At 48.3% G+C, this 18550-nt stretch overlaps 6 protein-coding genes across 6 annotated transcripts; 1 reads left to right on the plus strand and 5 right to left on the minus strand.

Annotated features, from left to right (window-relative positions):
• Nucleotides 1-60: 60 nt before the first annotated feature.
• PEX2_080940 (uncharacterized protein) lies at nt 61-1257 on the minus strand (the record flags this gene model as incomplete). Its single annotated transcript, XM_016745364.1, has 3 exons — nt 61-847; nt 913-1134; nt 1184-1257. The coding sequence occupies 3 exons, from the start codon at nt 1255-1257 to the stop codon at nt 61-63; spliced, it is 1083 nt and encodes a 360-aa protein (XP_016602123.1).
• A 604-nt stretch (nt 1258-1861) lies between these two features.
• On the minus strand, nt 1862-3174 carry PEX2_080950 (putative mitochondrial carrier protein; the record flags this gene model as incomplete). The annotated part of the gene is made up of 2 exons (XM_016745365.1): nt 1862-2914; nt 2977-3174. 2 exons carry the CDS (start codon nt 3172-3174, stop codon nt 1862-1864), a joined length of 1251 nt encoding a protein of 416 aa, XP_016602124.1.
• Nucleotides 3175-4119: 945 nt separating this feature from the next.
• PEX2_080960 (uncharacterized protein) lies at nt 4120-5174 on the minus strand (the record flags this gene model as incomplete). The annotated part of the gene is made up of 4 exons (XM_016745366.1): nt 4120-4673; nt 4726-4946; nt 5012-5029; nt 5104-5174. The coding sequence occupies 4 exons, from the start codon at nt 5172-5174 to the stop codon at nt 4120-4122; spliced, it is 864 nt and encodes a 287-aa protein (XP_016602125.1).
• A 1666-nt stretch (nt 5175-6840) lies between these two features.
• PEX2_080970 (uncharacterized protein) lies at nt 6841-7646 on the plus strand (the record flags this gene model as incomplete). Its single annotated transcript, XM_016745367.1, has 2 exons — nt 6841-7266; nt 7338-7646. 2 exons carry the CDS (start codon nt 6841-6843, stop codon nt 7644-7646), a joined length of 735 nt encoding a protein of 244 aa, XP_016602126.1.
• Nucleotides 7647-10811: 3165 nt separating this feature from the next.
• gprM lies at nt 10812-11837 on the minus strand (the record flags this gene model as incomplete). Its single annotated transcript, XM_016745368.1, has 1 exon — nt 10812-11837. The coding sequence occupies one exon, from the start codon at nt 11835-11837 to the stop codon at nt 10812-10814; it is 1026 nt and encodes a 341-aa protein (XP_016602127.1).
• A 3821-nt stretch (nt 11838-15658) lies between these two features.
• Nucleotides 15659-18213, minus strand: PEX2_080990 (uncharacterized protein; the record flags this gene model as incomplete). The annotated part of the gene is made up of 6 exons (XM_016745369.1): nt 15659-16491; nt 16548-17203; nt 17259-17796; nt 17866-18066; nt 18117-18145; nt 18194-18213. The coding sequence occupies 6 exons, from the start codon at nt 18211-18213 to the stop codon at nt 15659-15661; spliced, it is 2277 nt and encodes a 758-aa protein (XP_016602128.1).
• Between the last annotated feature and the right edge of the window lie 337 nt (nt 18214-18550).

Below are 18550 nucleotides of genomic sequence, written 5' to 3' on the forward strand. Positions count from 1 at the left end.
TACTGAGTAACCATTCCTCACCAGATCATCTGTACAGCCTCACAATTCATATCCACACTCTTACGAGCGGTGCAGAATAGCCTCATACAGAGCACTAACACCACCGACAGCAGATCCAGTCAATAGACCAACGCCTCCACCAGGGACGGAGTCGATAACCTTTCCAATAGCATACCGGCTATAGATACCGAAGAAGTTGAAATCATTTCCAAACACAACGTGCACCAGCAACGCCTTGACGATGTTGAAAGTCAAAGGATCAAACTGGGCGAGATTAGACGCAGACCGAGTGCGGCGCGCACCGCTAGAAGCCTTCCAGCTCAAGTTGATAAAGTAGGCAGAAATCAAAGGCAAAACCAGACAAGTGAGGAACCACAGCGAAAACGGCGCCCAGAATGCACCTTCCAGCAGCACAAACAGATCAGGAACGCGGATAGGAATTGCAGGGATCTGCGCGGCTTGCACAGGCGGTGTAGTAGTAAGGTAACGTATCGGAATCAACTCTTTCGCAAGACTGCCACTCTCAAACAGCAGCACAATGATCTCAACGGCCTTTACACTGCTCAGAGCTGCGCGCAGAGAATGCGCCCGATCCACCAAGCCTGACGCAGTCCATGCATCCTCAATGCTCTCGCGCAGCTTGAGCGTCTGCGCATCGATGGCTTCGGTGATAGCAGCGGGAGACGCTGGCAGTGATGGCTCGGGGTCCACGACAGTAGCGAGAACTGCTGGTTGACGGGGTGTCTGGCGGGGTGTCTGGCGCGCAGACTGACGTACGACTGTGCGCGCCGCAGCTGGAGTCGGGCTGACTACAGCTGGGCTGGGCACGGGTTCTTCCACATCCTCGCTAATGTGTGGGTTAGTATGTGTGCGACGGCCTTCGATGGAATGGCGCATTGGGGGCGCTCTTACGTAATTTCTTCTTCCTTCACTTCTTTCTTCGCAGAGCGGCGTGCTGGGGTTCGCGCGGGAGTTCGTGCGGTTTCGCGCTTCACGGGCGATCCTCTGCGGGGTGGGGAGGCCAAGCGCGAGTAGTATTCAGAGAGGCTCTTGAGTCCGGAGAAGATAGAGCGATTTTCGCGAAGATGTCTGTCCAACACTACCACAAGATCATTCTTGTTATAGTCATCGTAGCTATCGATTCGATTAGCTCAGTCTATGCGACAATCGCATTCGTACTCACTGTGGCAGGTCTGTCTGATCAGCCAACTCAGCCAACTCGGGCTTTTTCAGCGACTTGAGATAAGGAAGAGACATGATGTATCCGATATCAACGTAGGAAATTGGACCAATGTCAAATAAGAAAGTAAATACTGGGGGGGGGNGGGGGGGGGGGGGGAAGAAGATGCAAGGGAGGGGAGTGGCCGGTAATTGTTTACATCCGCGGATCGCCAAAACAAAACACGGTTTAGCGCGTCCACTCCCTTTGTTCAGTATCATTCCACTTCTTTGATGGGCTTTTTCCCTTCATTTTTTAAGATATTTTTAGGGTAGGTAACCAAGGCTGTATAATAGAAAAGGTTTCTTGTTTCTTTTTGATATCTATTATATAATTTGCCCTTTTCGCTTGGATGTTAGCAAAGATATCACACCAAACAGAACATAGAACCTGGAATATGCCAAAAATATGTCAAAATATATATAATATGGAGTTGAAAAATAAATGCTATGGTACAGGAGGCCGCAGCCAGTCTAATAATCTATCACAGAGTAGGGTAAACAGTATACAAAGTGCTCAAAGCACACAGGGTCATAACATCCCAGATCGGGACAAAGAATCCAACGCCCCCATTTCCCAATGACAAAAAAAATGTAAAAATGAACAGCAACCTTGGAAATGCATAGAGTTAGATGAAAGGCCTTACAAGGTCTCTTCCAGAATCTGGTAGGCCTCAAGTTGTTTGAGCAGGTACTGATACATAACCAGCATAGTCCCGCTTTGGATGCTAGTCCATACACCGCGTGGGCCCACGCCGCGGAACCACCCGGCAATACCTTCTGTTCGGTAGATCATCTTCAACCCCGTGAACACGGAGGAAGTGTCAAGTCGAGGTGTACCAGGCAGTGGGATTGATGTGTTTGCCCCCGATGTAGAGATTGGTCGCGAGTGTGCCCGGGAAGGGTGGGGATGTGAAGATGCTGGTGCGTGTGGCCGTGGGCTTTCTTTCGGTACGTGCTCAACAGAATGTTTAGCACCCGAGGAGCCGGATGGGGGCTCTAAGGGGTTTTGCTGGGTTTGGATGCGCGTCTTGACCACATCCATCGGACAGGTGATTACACCAGCCATACCGCCGGCGGTGGCGGCGGTCAATATCTCCAACCCCAGGCCAATGTCCCGTTTTCCGACCCAGTGTTTAGCCATAGATTGCTCTTTCTCGTAAAATGCAAATTGAAGCGCCGAAAACGGGAGGTCGCGGAAGATAGTGGCCTTGTAGCCATGGAATAATGCCGAGAATCCTTCCAGGCGGACGATTTGACGGAAGCCATCTTGCATATTGCGGTAGTTGTAGCCCGAGTTGAAGTGCGGGTTGTTGTATCGGCCCTGCAGCTGGAGTCGCGTTTTCAGCACCTCGGATGGTACATACACAACAGACGCAGCCAAGTCGGCAAAGAAACCACCTGATAGATAGGCGATGCTGGGGTTGATCCCCGAGTCGATCATTAAGCGCTTGGTGTATTCGTAGACGCCGAAGAAGATCACGGTTCCGGGAAACGAGCCAAGCAGGGCCGGCGTTACTCCTCCATATAATCCACGACAGAATCCTTCTTGGCGGTAGATTGTTGAATATGACTGGCCCATCGATGTGTATTTAGGCGGAAAGGTCGGATCGCCTTGTTGCCGGGTCTTGACTGTGTCTAACGAGTGCATCAACATGTCACCGCATGTTCCTCCGGTACCACCAGCTAACATCGCCTATAGTTTCAAATCAGGTCAGTCTTTGCGCAATGATGTGATGCCACTAGGGGTAATTGTACATGTAGGTATGGCGGCCGAGGCTCTTCATCCTCCAGCAGCGCGAGGTGGCCATTTCGAACAGTATAGCTTGAATCATCGATTCCACCGATTGAAGTTGGCTGCGCCCATGTCGAGGCAGACGAGTCCCCCGCAGGCGGTGCTGTTGAGTCCGAGGTCGCTGTTGGGAACAGGCCGAACACCCACGAGGTCAGGCTCATGGCAATATTATGCCAAACTGCAATCCCGATGGATACTGGTCGGGACCAGGTTGGGGATTAGGGGGTGCTGAGAGGTTTAACGGGAGAGGAGCACCCCTGGGAGGTAAGGATAAGAAGAAAGAGTGACAAGAGATCAAGAAAGGATTGATTAGTATTGCTTGCGAGATGATTGTTCCACCAGCCAAAATTCTGATCGGCCTCTTTTCGCCGCCAAGCCCGATCCGCCTCAGGCATGAATCACGGGATTTCGTCATTGGAGCATTTTAATATCTCCTAAGAGATATGACTATGGAAATAGCCTATAGCATGAATGACCATGAAGATTTGGTGTAAGGTGATTTATTTATCATATATGCAAGGACACAGGATGATTGGTTCCTATAAAATACGCAAATGAGGTCTTGGTTATTCTTGATATCCTTCACAAAACTACATATGCATACCAGTGCATGCTCATTTTTAACAAATCCCCGCATACAGGGTTTCCAATCTGGTCAACACTGCTTTTATGCGGGTTGAAATTTCCCTTTCAGTTATGTTGTTGCCTGTAATAGATTTAGCGGATCTCTACAAATTTGCATATTGAAATAATGAAATGAATCCGAAACAAGGTATGTTGACAAGAGGAAAGCAAATACAGAAACTATGCATCGCAGTACTCTAGAAATAATAAACACAAGTCGTTGCGTATAGCATGATCATGGCGGGATTCCTCCGCGTCCGCCTCTTTTCTACAGTCGGGACCTGGGCGTCCCATACTCCGACATCCTCCATGTTCTCCGCTCAGGCGGGAACATGCTAATGGGAAAGATAAAGCTGTAATATTATGTCTTTCACCAGCCACCTTCATTCAGCAATCTTACAAACTGAAAACTCAGGTTTTTTCCTGACGTCATGAGCTCTAGCTTGCAAAGCAAGGTGCCTGGCACATCACCTTAGCGACATTTACTGCGGCTTCTTGGCAGCGGTAGGGCCAGAGATGTAGCGGCCAATATCGGTGGCCTCGTAGCCCTGGCGCACAACGCCCTTGACGGCCTCCCAGCCCTGGCGAACCTGAGGAGGAGTGCTCTGGTGGGAGATGGTGGCGTCGGCACGGGCGGTGAGCTGGCGGACAGCCTGCTGGACAAAGGAGCTCTGTGCGTAGCGGGCGCGGAAGAAAGACAGGTAGACGATCAGGAGCACCCAGCTACCCTTGGAGAAAGTGATAGCGGACAGAACAAGGCGGAACAGCAGGGCAATCTCGAGAGTAGCGACAACACCCATGCTAGCATCGTAGTATTGCTTGATGAAGCGTCCAATGGTCTCGGCGAGGGGAGACTGCTTAGCAGCGGGCTTGGAGTTCGGGGAGGTGGGAGAGGTAGGGGCTGCCGGAGCAGCGGGCTGCAGGGTAGGGATCAAGTACATGCGGCTGTAGGTTGCGACGTGGAAGACCGAGTAGACGCTGAAAGGCAGAAGAGCCAGGATGAGCTGGCGTGAGTACAGCCAAACCAGAGCCATTCCTATAATGCGTGTTAGCTTGAATTTTGGACTGTCACATCGCGGATCACTCACCAAGGTATTGCACATTCTCATCAGAGATGAGCTTCAACACAATTGCCAGAGGGGTGCCCTGGACGCCCCGAGCGAAGTGGCCCTTGTACACGACGATTCCATAAGTCACAGCGGCCGAGATGAAGGTCAGACGGTAGGCAATCTGTGCCGAGGAGGAATAGTAGTTGAAAAAGATGCAAGACAGGGAGTAGCGGAAGACGGAGAGCAAAAGTGTCACATGTCTAGAAATTGTTAGTGAACCTGAATTCAGGTCATTGTCAGTGTGCGCTTCAGCAAATTGACCTACCCAACGAACCAGGCAAACCTGCAACGTGGCATTTCGTTAGTACTGATAAACAAGAAATTGAAGCATCACTTCAGTATCGGAGGGAAACGCACTGTAGGGTCTGCGCCAAGGCCTTAAGTCTCTCAACCAGAGGCAAGGCTGCGGAAGGAGGAGGAGGAGCCATGTTTCCACCGAATGTCAGATTAAGATGAATGATAAAATTGAATCGAGATGAAGGAAGGGTAAAAGCAGAAAATGTGGAAAGCGACAGATAAGACGGTGGCTGGGGGGAGAGCGGGGAGACCGAGTTAACACCCGTGGACGCACACTGAGCTTCCCTCTCTTTCTCTCTCCGCCTTCTGTGGTGACGTCGGGTATTCGGGATGATGCAATTTCTTATCTATACATCTATATAAGAGCTTCTATAACTTCAATTTCATATACTCCTGTACTGTTGGTTTTGATCTACCATTTGAACTTGTCTATCTGTTCGTGTCAACCTCGAGTCGAGTCGGTGTGACCGACCCGCTTGAGGAGATCCAGTTTCAGCACTAACGTTCGGCCATTTGCATACACTTGCAGGATTCTCCAATAGTTCAAGCATCAGTGATCTCCACACAATTTTCTCGAACAAATGTCTATTCAAAGAAAAATTTTGACATTCTAATATATCATTCAAGCTTTATCCGAGCTTGTTTGGGAATATATCCACGGCAATACCAATTGAGGTCAGGAAAGCAGGAGGCCTATGTTGTATATGAGTACTCACGATCCTCAACATGCAAGAAAAATTGCCAACCCTTATTAGCTGACGCACATTGCAGAAGCTGGGTAAGAAGGCCCGTTTCGACCGTTAGTCTTTATCTAAAATAGTCCTTGAAGGCTAGCTTCCTTCAATACTTTCGTTAGACCGAACTAGGTCAAGAAATACTAAATCATACAAAGTATAACAGCTTCGTTAGGAAGCACATCCAAATTTCATTATTATGCGAGGTCGGTCCCTATTTAGTATGGCTACTTCGCTGACTAGGGATGTAGTACTCCGTATACGACTTGGCATTACTACAACCAAGAGCTCCAATAGCCGACGCTTAACATGCACCAAAGGCTCGTCGCCAAACACAGATAACTTCTATTGTCGGACCCATCCCACGCTCATGCGCTCAGAACTCAGTACTAGACTATGTTCAATATACGAAGCGAGATATACTCAGCATCAATAACTAAATTTATCCCTATGGACCCTCCACAAACTTTAGCTTTCCGGTGTAGTATTCAACCAGGGGTATGACAATCGAATCAGAAGAATTGCATAATCTAAATACGGGTGATCTACACCAATCGACGCTAATATCCGGATAGCCCTGCTATTTTTAGGTGTGCATGTTGTGCCCTGACAGGCAAATCTTCAGGAACACTAGTGCCAAGCTTAACCGATGTTCAGATTAAGCTTAGTAGCATCGGACATGTGAATAACACGAGAACTCCCTATGGGGATTATACGAGATAGCATTTTTGAAGTAGATTATTTACCTTCACTCAATAAAACTAGATACAACCTCTATGGAAATAATCTACGAATACGAATCGAAGATCTCACATTCCACCTCTACACGAGCTTCGTGGGGTCCAAGCAAGCAAGAATGAACAAAATAGGTGTGTGGTGTAGTATACAACCTCGAGGAATGAGGAGCCCAGGGATATAAAATACTCGTTGATTCCCCTTCAAACACATTCTATCCATTAACTCACAACATCGCAACATCGGCTACTCTGCAATCTCCATTGCGCCAGACCATTTTCAATCTCACAAGATACTTCAAGTATCCTTCCAAAATCCTTTCAAAATAATGTTCACTCCTATTCTAGCGCTCGCATTTGCCGCCATTACTCCAATCGTCAATGCCTACCCCATCACTGGCAACTCCGTCAACTGCCGCTCTGGCCCAGGAACCTCTTACTCCGTAGTCAAGAGCTACAATAAAGGAGCGGACGTTGCAATCACCTGTCAGGCGGCCGGTACAACCATCAATGGCAACCAATTTTGGGACAAGACCTCCGACGGCTGCTACATTGCCGACTACTATATCAGAACCGGGAGCAGCAGCTATGTCACCAAGAAATGCGGCGGCAGCAGCGGTGGCAGCACCAGTGGAAACCTCCCCGGCCTCACATCCACCCAGTCCAAGCATGCAAAGGCCATCATCGCAGAAGCAAAGAAAGAAAACCTGGGTCGTCAGGGCTGTCTTGCTGGAATTGCAACCGGGCTTGTTGAGGTGAGTCCTAGCATCCACAAACAATTCCAATAAAATTTAACTCCTCGGAGCATTACTGACACTATCTCAAGTCTAATATACTTGTTTACGCCAACAAGAAAGTCCCCGATTCCCTAAAGTATCCCCATGATGCTGTGGGCTCGGACAACGACAGCGTAGGCATCTTCCAGCAACGCGCTATTTACTACCCTGATATTGCTGCCGATATGGATGCTGCTAAGTCGGCGGCACAGTTCTTCAAGGGCATAAAGAATGTCAATGGCTGGAAGACTATGGAGGTTGGCAAGCTTTGCCAGAAGGTGCAGGGCTCGGCATACCCAAGTCGGTATGCAGAGCGTCTCGATGATGCTAAGAAGATTTGTGTTGCTGGTGGCTTGTAGATGGAGATTATATTTGACTTTTTCTTGGATCATGTTTAATAGACATTGACATGGCTTTTGGACTGCTTGCTTTGTTGGAATCCAAAGAATATGTTTGTGACTTATAGTACGAGAAATATACAGAAGTTTACCGTTGTCTTCTCCTTATATGTTCCAAAAAGCAATGAAGGCTAATATTTACTGCTCGCTCATGTCATGTATATGCCAGATCTAGAGTAGCAGGATGAGATGAGGCAGAATCGGAAAAAAAAAGGCTAAAATTATATTAGTTTTTACAGCTTATGGAGAGACGTCAAAATGCATAGATAATTGCGGAATTAGAGTCCTCTCACTGCACAAAGTGCGCAAAGGCTCGGAACTTCAAAGGCAAGTCCTGTCATTTGGAGATCTCACTAGATGAAAATGTTTAGATGTCTAGTAGTCCTATGCCGCTAGCGCACATCTCATGTCCTCCAGACTCTGCGGACCATAGCCAAAAAGAGCGAAAGTGGCGCCAGTATGGTTTGCCCGCCAAACCTTTCTCCGGGTATCAAGCGCCATAGCCGAAAGTAGGAAAGAACTGATGTATGTGAAAAGGGGGCACTAGGATAGTTTGCCCACGACACCTTTCTCCGGTGCGCCATACTCATAGATGAAACAGGGGCACCATGAACATCTCGCCTCTCCATATTAGCATGATCTTTCCCCGTCATGTACTAGTATTAGTCATGAGAGGAAGCTCTAGGGTTACGGGAGAGATAAGTAAAATATACAAATAACCAAAACCCTGAATTTTCCCTGTTGGGAGATTCTATGCATAAGAATTGATGGTGTCTTGACTTTCGGGCCTGGTGCATAGATGGCTTGACTCAGTCTCCAGAATGACATGAGATGGTTGCATCTTGCCCCCACCGGGATTGAGGTAATGCTTGTAGATGTATCCAAAGCAGGCATGCATGCGGTATAGTATTACTAGTTACAAACTTCTAGATACTCCTAGTCTAAGCATCATATGTGATTTGGCAACTTCCATCTGCCTGTGTATCTTACAGTTAGCCTAATCTCGCCCTACATTCCGTGTCTCTTCCAGCTATATTCCCCACAATTAGCCTTGAATTGCCAGAAGATCACCCCATACCCCATAAAACAACCCAAAATAAAGTTTCCCCGGAAGTTGAAAATCACATGGCAGACCTCGGACCATATCTGCATGCTAGCGCCAACCTTGGAATCCAGTAAGGCCCTCTTCCCCGCCATTTTTCACTTATGGCCCCATCTTCAACGACTATTCCGAACTCTGTCTGCCCCGGATTATGTACGATTTACCGTTGTATGTACTCCGTAATGTACAAAGCTATACGCCACCAAAAGCACGTGCCAACCCCACCGTAAGTGCGATAAATGCCGAACTAACCGCTCTCCTGGCCCATGAACAGCCACAAATCCCGGGGATTATAGATTAGCTAGAGTCAGTGCTCATTTGTCTCCGTATATCGACTTCGTTAGGTTTCTAAAGTCGAACCCGGGGGAACATGCTACCTCGGTCAATCAACCCCGCAAAGCGGGAGTTCTCGTGAGATCACCGCGTACATTGCACCTAGATGGCAAGATTTACAGATCAACAGAACTAGAGCAATCAGAACAAAGGTTGATCATGGTGTCTCCAGGGAGAAACCTTAGATGGTTCGCCGGATAGATTTACCGAAGTTGGGATGCGGGGGGTTCGTGGGCCATGGATCCTTGCTTTTTCTCACTCCCGAGGTCAGGATCCATGGATGACAGCGTTGCACGGCGGAGAATCTTGAAAATGATGTTTAACTAAAAATCAGTTCGTGCCATGTGGTATTTTAGACCAACGTGGAAACTTGGACACCTATGGCATACTAGTCTACCAATCCCTCGTCATCACATACCCCTGTCGAACATACGCAATTTAATTAACTTCCTGAACCCAGGCCCTATCGATACATGTCGATACAGGGTCTCAACGTGGTCGCGTATACGGAGTACAGGACACCAAAATAATTTCATCCAGCCACGCAATTTAAAGAATGCCCTTATGTAGGTACAATCTTCCAAGCTTGGACTAAGCAAATCTCACATAATCAATAATCCTAGCCCTGGGGGGAGCAACTGCACAGTCGAGGAGTTTGCACCCGATGCATCCGGCAACAATCTAGAAGGGTTCTCCGAAAGTCTAACAGGGGTATTACTCTAGTGTGCAGTAGGGTTTCGCTAGTACAACATATAATAACCCTTACACTAACATTTAACCGGCAGTAAAACAGGTACTCCGTAGTGATACACGCATTACAGGCTGAAACTACATCGAAACACTAGCCCTAACGGGGCAAAACCGCCGTTCCTGCATGTCGGAAAACTAGTGGAGTCCGTCGTATTCCCGACGTGCGCTAGGCAGGGGAATTAGTGCCGCCCCCGGTATTGGTGGTGTCAGTGCTCCGTACGGAGTACGGAGAACGCAGTAGCCATCAAGGCCGCCTTTTGTGGGACCTTTTTTTTTCCTTCTTCTTCTTCTTCTTCTTTTATCGAGCATGCGGTATTTTGGTGTGGTATTTCCATGTACGACATACACAACCAGTCAGTTCCACAACTGTAGTTCTAATGGTGGAAGTATATCATTGCACCCATGGTCACACTCACGGGCATACCGATGCAGGACCCCGATTGAATTGTCGTGGCTGAGATTGTGATTGAGATTGAGACGGGTGCAATCTGAATCGGTATGTAGAGATTGCAATAATAGAGCGATTGTGATGGGGATGAACTAGACTCGGATTTCGGTATATCGATGTTAGAGATTGTAGTAAATGTGGAACCAACACGGATTAAAATAGAATTATATTGGATACCAAGTGGGATGAAGTACGAATATGAAATAGACTAGACAGACATCATACATCATTGATACATACACGTGGGGATTGCAAAAAATCACTGACGCCTAACTGGGAAACAGTGAAACTTTTCCTGTAACACCTTGTCTCAAGAACAACCTAAAATATTCCTCTCAACGTTTCTTTTTGTTGAGCTTCCCATGTTTCAGAAATGGGAGTAGAGTATAGGCCAAAAGTAAGGAAAGATAAAATAAAACCCCGGTAGATATTTTAGAACATTAAAGGGAAAAAAAAAAGAGGGGTTCAAACATAAAACCGTATTTCAGTAACATTACACTCGTTCTCGTCCATATCCCGGCGCAAACGTGGATTGAGGATCCCACTCGCGTGCACTATGTAACGAGCTAGGCGGTCTAGGCCCAGAAAAGCTCAAGGAGGGACGCACATAGCGGGCCTCACGACCGACATGAGCATTGCGCTCGGAGCTTGGGCTTGGACTGGCGATCGGACTACGGCCGAATCCAGTCATCTGCGTAGGGCTCGGCGAGGGGACGAAATCGTTACGGTCAGGCCCGCCCATTTGTGTAGGGCTTGGTGAGCGCATGAAATCGCTTCGGTCATGCCCCCCAATTCGGGAAGGGCTTGGGGAGCGCATGAACGTATCGGGCGATTTCACGGATGTAGTCAGCATTTCGAAGCCCTTGTTGTCGGCGAAACGGGCGGTTGCATCTGCAGAGACAAACTCGTTGCGGTGTGTCACCTTGCGGTGGAATAGATCCAGCCAACCGGCGAACATAGATGGACGAGCGAAGAGGATGAAGTTCCAGAAGCCGACAAGTGAGAGCAGAAACACAACTGCTAGTAGGGTTGCTTCGTTGGGTCCGATGGCTGCGGCGTATTCGCGGCAGAGATTCTTGTCGCCAGTTTCGGCGAGGCACATTAGCCAGGGGCCTGCGGTTTTGACGTTTTCCACTGTTGGCGCGACGGCATTGTCGAGATTGATGAAGACGACTGCGAAGAAGAGGACGTTGCCGAGGATAATTGATGTCAGTGCGATGCCGCGCCATTGGAGTTTAAGGACGCGACGTACACGCCGGTAGGCCTGCCGGGCTGTCACGGTACCGATGCTGGATGTGTAGGAGGGGAGGTTGGTCCCGGAGCTGCCTGATGTTGAGGCAGATTTGTCGAAGAGGGAGCGGAGGTAGATGTGGGTGCAGTAGATCATTGTTGATAGTTGGAGGAAGAGGGCTGCGACGGCAAAGATCATGACTGGGATCCAGTAGTCGTATAGTCCATTGGTTACGTTGATATGGCAGATATCGCCGAATCGGAATGACACTCCGGTCAGTATCAGCATAATTGTCAGTCCGATTGCTGGGATTCCCAATCCGCAAACAAAGGCTGTCCACATGAATTTCGGTCCTAGAACTCTTTCCCAGCATACTTGTAGGTGGAAGGCCAATGTACGGATAAAACTCCATATGACCACTAGCCAGCCACCGAGTAGCAATAAGGATCCGGAGAAAGCACAGGAAAGATCGGAGCGCATGTCATTGGGGGTGATTGCATTGTGGCATTGTTCTGGTTTGGCGCCGAGGGGTATAATAAAAGCGAGCTAGATCGGAGTTAGCCATGAAGGTTCCCAGCGCACGCCAACATCCAACTTGCCTCCATGCAACAAATGCCCAGCGTAAAGCAGACACTGAGATAATGACGGTGAGTCCATTTGACGGGTAGGACGGCGTAAGAAATCAACAAGAAGATACAAAGAGGGAGAATAGCGACACTGATCCAACTCGTGACACTGATTTTATCGGCCAAGTCTATACACGTTAGGCATTGGAACGGGCCTAGAAATCACAGTACTCACCAGAGTCATATCTCCACTCAGCGAGAGGACATGGTAAGCAACAGGAATAAGTGCTATTGCCGAAGGAGATCTTCTTGCAATATCGACCATCGATAAATCCCCCGACGGTGGGGAATAGCGTCTCCTGCAAGAAAGGAGCCGGGCAATGTCCATTTAGGGCGTGCACCATGATGGCGAGATATGCATATCCTGCGCGAATTCCTAACGCGCCAGCGCGATATCGCAAAGGAACAGTATATATATGCGAGAGAGGGGAGAGAGGGATAGAGAAGGGCAAATTGGGGTATACATTGTACTTTGTATGTATGCTCCGTACTCCCGTACTACGGTACTGTACATTGGTGACTGGATAGTCTGAAAAGGCCCGTTCTCTGCCCCACCGGCACACGAGGCACTAAAATCCTACCCACGGTCCTCCAGAACTCAATTCGCTCTTGGCAAAATCGGTTAGCGGGGATAAATTACAGTACGGAGTACAGCATACCGAGTACACACACGCGATCTGTTGAAAATGACTGACCGAGAAACGTATGTAGAAGGCCATTAAGTCATAAAAACCATCTTGATAATCCGAGACTTATGGTTTAACTCTATTCTAAATGCTAAATATCTAACCCGTACTCCGTATGGAGCACGGGTTAGATCTCATTTTAATATTATAACTTTATAAATTTATAAATTTACAAAATTAAAGAATTAAAGAATAATTAATTCAATTTATCACTCAGCCTCCTCCATACTTTGCCCTTTCCGTGGTTAGTGCTTTTTACCATTTTTCAGCCCACAATGAATACAATGATAATGTTGGTTAAATGAGATTTAATATACGGAGTAGATCTATACATACCAACCTTGAAAGATTATAAATTACACAGCTGACAGGTACACTCCGAAGTGTCTAGCCCCACGATGACAGCAGGTCGGCCAAGTAGTCGCCTCTTCAACTCTTCGCTATCCTGGCACTTGATTCGATTACATTTTTGCCCCTGGAGATCAAATTCTGTCTGTTGTAGCACAGAGGGGCAAGAGTGGCCAATGTTACCAACAATAGACTTCCTTCCCGAGAGCCCACGCGTTAATCCACCCAATCATTACGAATAACCCATCTCTCGCTGTGATCATGGCCGGCATTCGTCGCTCATGAGTCCAATCAGATAGCCAACAAAGTTATATATGATATATGTATGTACTCTGTATACTACCAGACGATCTATCAAAAGCGAAGTGGTCAACGAGAAGATTTGAATGTATCTACTCCGTACAAGTCCCGGAATCCTCATCCACGCCAATCCCTGCATCGACCAGACCCTGATCCTCATGTTATGTCTCATTTATGGGTAGATCAGCTGACCCATTCACTGTACAAAGTACGTGCTCAGATCACACCGACATCATCAAGTAATCATCACACCTAGCACCAAGCACGAACCCCCCAACTCTTGAACCAGTTAAACACTACTCCGTACCTCTTCGCATCTTGATATTTTGCTCTTTTTTGTCAAGATCACCATCATCCAATTATGAGTCATGTACAACAACTAACACAAGCACAGCCCAATATCCGCGTCAAATCACAGAACCCCACCAGTAGTTATCCTTGTCACCTTGATTTTACCCTTATTCCCAGTTACTAGGACTTTTTCTGGTGTGTATACAACCTAGCTCTAAGCTTAAAGCGATCAATCTGGCTCGCCACTTTTCCCATCCGTATCAACCCACTAGCTTGTAGTCAATCCTATACCCTACAAGCAAAGACAGAAAATAAAACTACACCAGAACCCATGTACACTACTGAAACCACCGTCTAAGTTACCGAATACAAACAGGCCAAGCAACTGCTTCCATCAAAACTAAAGTAAGAAGACGAAGACCCAAATACCCGTCACACTCTAGTCCCCACTTCGTACTATCCCAAACCAAGTAAACCACTCAACAAAACACTAAAAAACACAAGTTTAATACTATCCTTAAATTGCGCTCAAACTCAGATATCAGCGCGCTACTACCGCAGCACTTGAAATCCTCAGTAATATAGATACCCTCCTAGCTCATCGCAAACCGAAGTCCAAGCCCAAGCCTAAGCCCTGACTAAAGTAATAAAGTGTTCAAGATCCCCCAAACTAAGTCTAAAGCTAAAGCTAAATCTCTAATTTCCCCCACCACACTCTTAAATTCGAGTGTTATAACCCCCTCTTCCCACCCCATGCTGCACTCCGCCACACTTTCCATTCTCTATTCTCTATTCTCCATTCCGAAAGGATCCCCAGAATCCTATCCAAATATGTACGGAATAACTGATACTAGTAACCCGAGATATTCTCGTCACCGTGTAGATCCTGAATCATGTCGCATCTGGAGCGATGTGATTCGGATAAGTTGCCCCTTGGAACCCCGGATGGGTAAATCAGTGGGGGGCAAGTGGATTCCGTGACACCATAGTCAACGAAAAACCTGCAACGTTGAGTGTTGGGGTTTAGTCTTAGGGCTGGAGCGGTGGGTTAGTGGTTAATGTTACCTAGGTAGAGATTAAGAACAGGTTGGTGATATTGAGGGTGTTTGTGTGTCAGTGTTATTTGTTATCTTTTGGCCCCCGGGGGATTTTGAGTACGGAGTAGATAACGATCCAATCAGCTAGGAAAAGCTCAAATGAATACTGGAATATCTGGAATATACTTGGATAATATGGAATAATGTACTCCGTACCAAGTATTCCGTGCAGGGTTCAGTGTCTCATGGACAGAACCCAAAGGCAACTAAACCGAAGCTGCAGAATCAAATGAGGAAAGGTTCTCGACCCTAAATTTGCTAATAATTTCTTGTCTTCTTCTTCTTCTTTAAAATCCATTTGCCCACTTTATTGTTATAACTACCTATAATGAACATTGTATGTTGTATGGAGTACACCTGCACTATACTATGATTACTATAAGGGTATCATGAACAATCATTACTCATGTCTCTAGCATTCGTCACAGTCACACCATGTGAGGGGCCACATCCCCGCATGAATCCTGATTATACCCAGTTGCTTGTCGCTTGGCAAGCCATTCCTCAACATGGCATGGCATGTTGATGGTGACAGGATCCGAATGCATGGTCACAATGCAACATAACCCGGCGTATTACCCTGCAAATACGCCGTTCACTCCAGTACCCCTCAAATGACTTCATCGGGTTCAATACAAGACCGAACAAGAGGGACCAGGTTCTATACAATGAGGGTGGTTGCTAGGTCCGCACCAACCCCTCAACTCCGGACGCTATAGTTCCTAGGCCGAAAACCTTATCTCGTGAAAAACTTGCAAGCCTCAGGAACCAGAAGAACCAGGCGATCGGGTCGAAATCTCATCCCACCCCCACTCCTTCAGCAACTGCTGCACACGGTACTCAGTCGCCCAGCCCAGATCCGACTCGATACCCCGCAGCAGGCGCACGGTGGTGCGGCGCTCGCGCGGGTCAGTCAGACACTGCCCGCTAACAAAGAGCGGCTGCAGCGAGTTGATCCTGACGCTTCCATCCGGATGGGAGAGACCGATACCAACGATCTCGCGGCTGTGGAAAGCGATCTCGGACTCGATGGAGCGATATGACTGGAGGCGAAGCGTAATGGTGCTCCGACGGCTGGTAGATTCGTGCGGCTTGTTGATGAGCAGCAAGATGCGCGCCATGTGGTAATGCTGCATGGCGGAGGCGCACATGGGTAGGCTGTACCAGATTTCCTGCAGGGTGGAGATGTCTTCGTTTTCGTTCGGCGGACGGTGGTGTGTGAGGTTGGATGGGTCTAGCCGTGCGCAGGGCTGAAAGGTCTCTGGGATCCCGTTGTACCACGCGTCGAGCTCGGATTCAAGCCTATACCACCGTTCTAGGAGGACTTGTTGCGACATGCCTAAGGGTCCTGGCACGGATCGGTGATCGGTTGGGCGTACGTTGTCGCCGGAGCTTATGAAATTGACTATCTTGGACATTATCCAGACTAGTCCGTTGCTGATTAGGTCTTCTTTCATTACGTCTTCGCCTTCCGGGTATCCTGTGGCACTTGTGTTGCTGGCGCGGAGAAAGCCTGCGTTGTCGATGAGTAGACCTGCTTCAGTCCAGAGGACTGTGTCATCCGTGTTCAGCCTTGTATGGCCTTCATTGATGACTTATTTCTGTCAGCGGAGTTTGGACGAACCATTCGTTGGGGGAAAAGATACTCACAGGCAGCTAAATAGTCCTGCCGCGCGAAATTCCAAAATGTCGCCCTCCGAGCCTTGGAAAGACCCGACTTCTTAGGTGTCTGCGTTTGATATGAATTTTCTCCCGGAGACGCACGCTGCTCGAGAGGCATCATGCCCACTTCAGCCACATCAAGCAACGACTTCACGCCACTCAAATGACGATTCCACGCAGGGCCTGCGGCATCGTGGAACTCATACACAGACAGAATGGCCGTTGCCGCGAGCACCTCATCGGAATGAACTCCATGCGAGAGCCGACTATCAGAAACCCGTCTGCGGCGCTTACGCGGGTTATCCGAATCTACAGAAAGCTCGGCAGCCTGCCATTGACCGAAAGCCTCAGGGGTGCTCAATGGAGGTGGACCCTCTGCGTCAGGTTGCAGCTCCTTCATTAACAGCTGGATGGCCTTTTCATAATATTTGGCACCATACCATGCGAAGTCGGGGTTTTTTTCAGGCCACAATTCCATTGCAGCTTGCTGGGTGCAGACTCCGCCCACTGATCCCTTGGCCCCTTTGACTAGGCCCAGCTGTTTGGCGGAATATGCACAGGCAGCGAATTTCAGGAGCGGGTTGGTTCTTGCTCGCACTGGGACGTATGAAGCGAAATATGTCCCTAGGTCGAAGAGATCCATCCTGAAGATATCATCGTTACTCATGTTTACACGTCAGCAGATGGGAGAAAACATACCACAGTCCCGGTCCTTCCGAGTAATGTCGCAGAAGGAAAGCGGTCTCGAAATCGGTCTCTGGGTTGTCGTCTGGTGTATGATTTATGAGGCTCATTTGACTCATATGGCTCAGGCTTCTCTGTGAAGCCGCCGGTCTTGATGGAAGCGCAGTGTTTCGGTCGGAGAGATGCATGCTTGGGTCGATGGAGGGGGACATCGAATGCGAAGGGTTGAGGAGGAAATTAATGTTGGTATTGTTGTTGGTGGACGATAGCGACATGGAGGGCGAAGCCGGGGGTATAGCGGTACTTCGCCGTGGGTTCGGAGAGGTATAGGAAGTACTATCGGAGACCGAATGGTCTAGGGAAGAATAATGGAAACGATCATGCGATGCGACCGCCGACAAGGCTTCCAACCCCTGTGTCTCAGCATCGCTCGTTCGAGAGCCCCCACTGCCCCATCTGTAACTTGGGGAGTCTGTTTGCGCTGCGATGCTCGGGTCTACCAGTGAGGCCTCGAGGTCGTCGGCGTATGGATCGGAGTTGTCGACGAAGATTACTGCAAAGGATATGAGCTACCGTCCAACAAAGATCCAGACCCAGACAATATGTCCCAGTGGTGCCGTACCATGTTTGGGAACATCCAGCCACACACTATCCTTGTCAAAGGTGTTCTTATACGAATAGAACCCGTTGAGGCTACCACGACCATCTGGGGAGTTCCGGTTCATCGACGCGTTCTGCTGGTGGCGAAAAACTACTCCTTCGCTCGGACGACATTCTCGGCCACCTTTGCGACACTGCGAACATTCGGGCTTCTCTTCATCACCTATAAATAAATTAGCCAGGCAATAAACGGTCGAGAGAACAGACTCATACATTTAAGCTTTCGTGTCCGACACGTTAAGCTGGGTCACGTCAGCAATGTGCCACACTACTTGGGCGCATCAACTTACCAGCCGGTTCGTGATCGCATACCGAAATGGCATGAATGCGATGCAGTAACAACATCCGAGGTAGAGAAAATGGTGTTGAGGTTGGGGAAATGAAAACCTGGAGATCGACTTGCGGGGAGAGACCAGGTGACCTGGGGCCCCCACACAAATAACCTGAGTCAGACAAGGGCTGTGTTCCCGAGGTCAGGTGCTCATGTGTGGACGCGTTATTAAATGAAAATTCGCCGATGCACTTTGTTGATATTGCTAGCATAGTTAGTAGATACGTATTTCTTGAGAATTTTCATCAGCAAAAGGGTATTGTATTAATTGTTGTGTCCACGAACGAAGCGTGACTATCTACATATCTCCAACCTC

This window comes from Penicillium expansum (assembly GCF_000769745.1).
Source record: "Penicillium expansum strain MD-8 chromosome Unknown contig271, whole genome shotgun sequence".
NCBI classification, from domain to species: domain Eukaryota; kingdom Fungi; phylum Ascomycota; class Eurotiomycetes; order Eurotiales; family Aspergillaceae; genus Penicillium; species Penicillium expansum.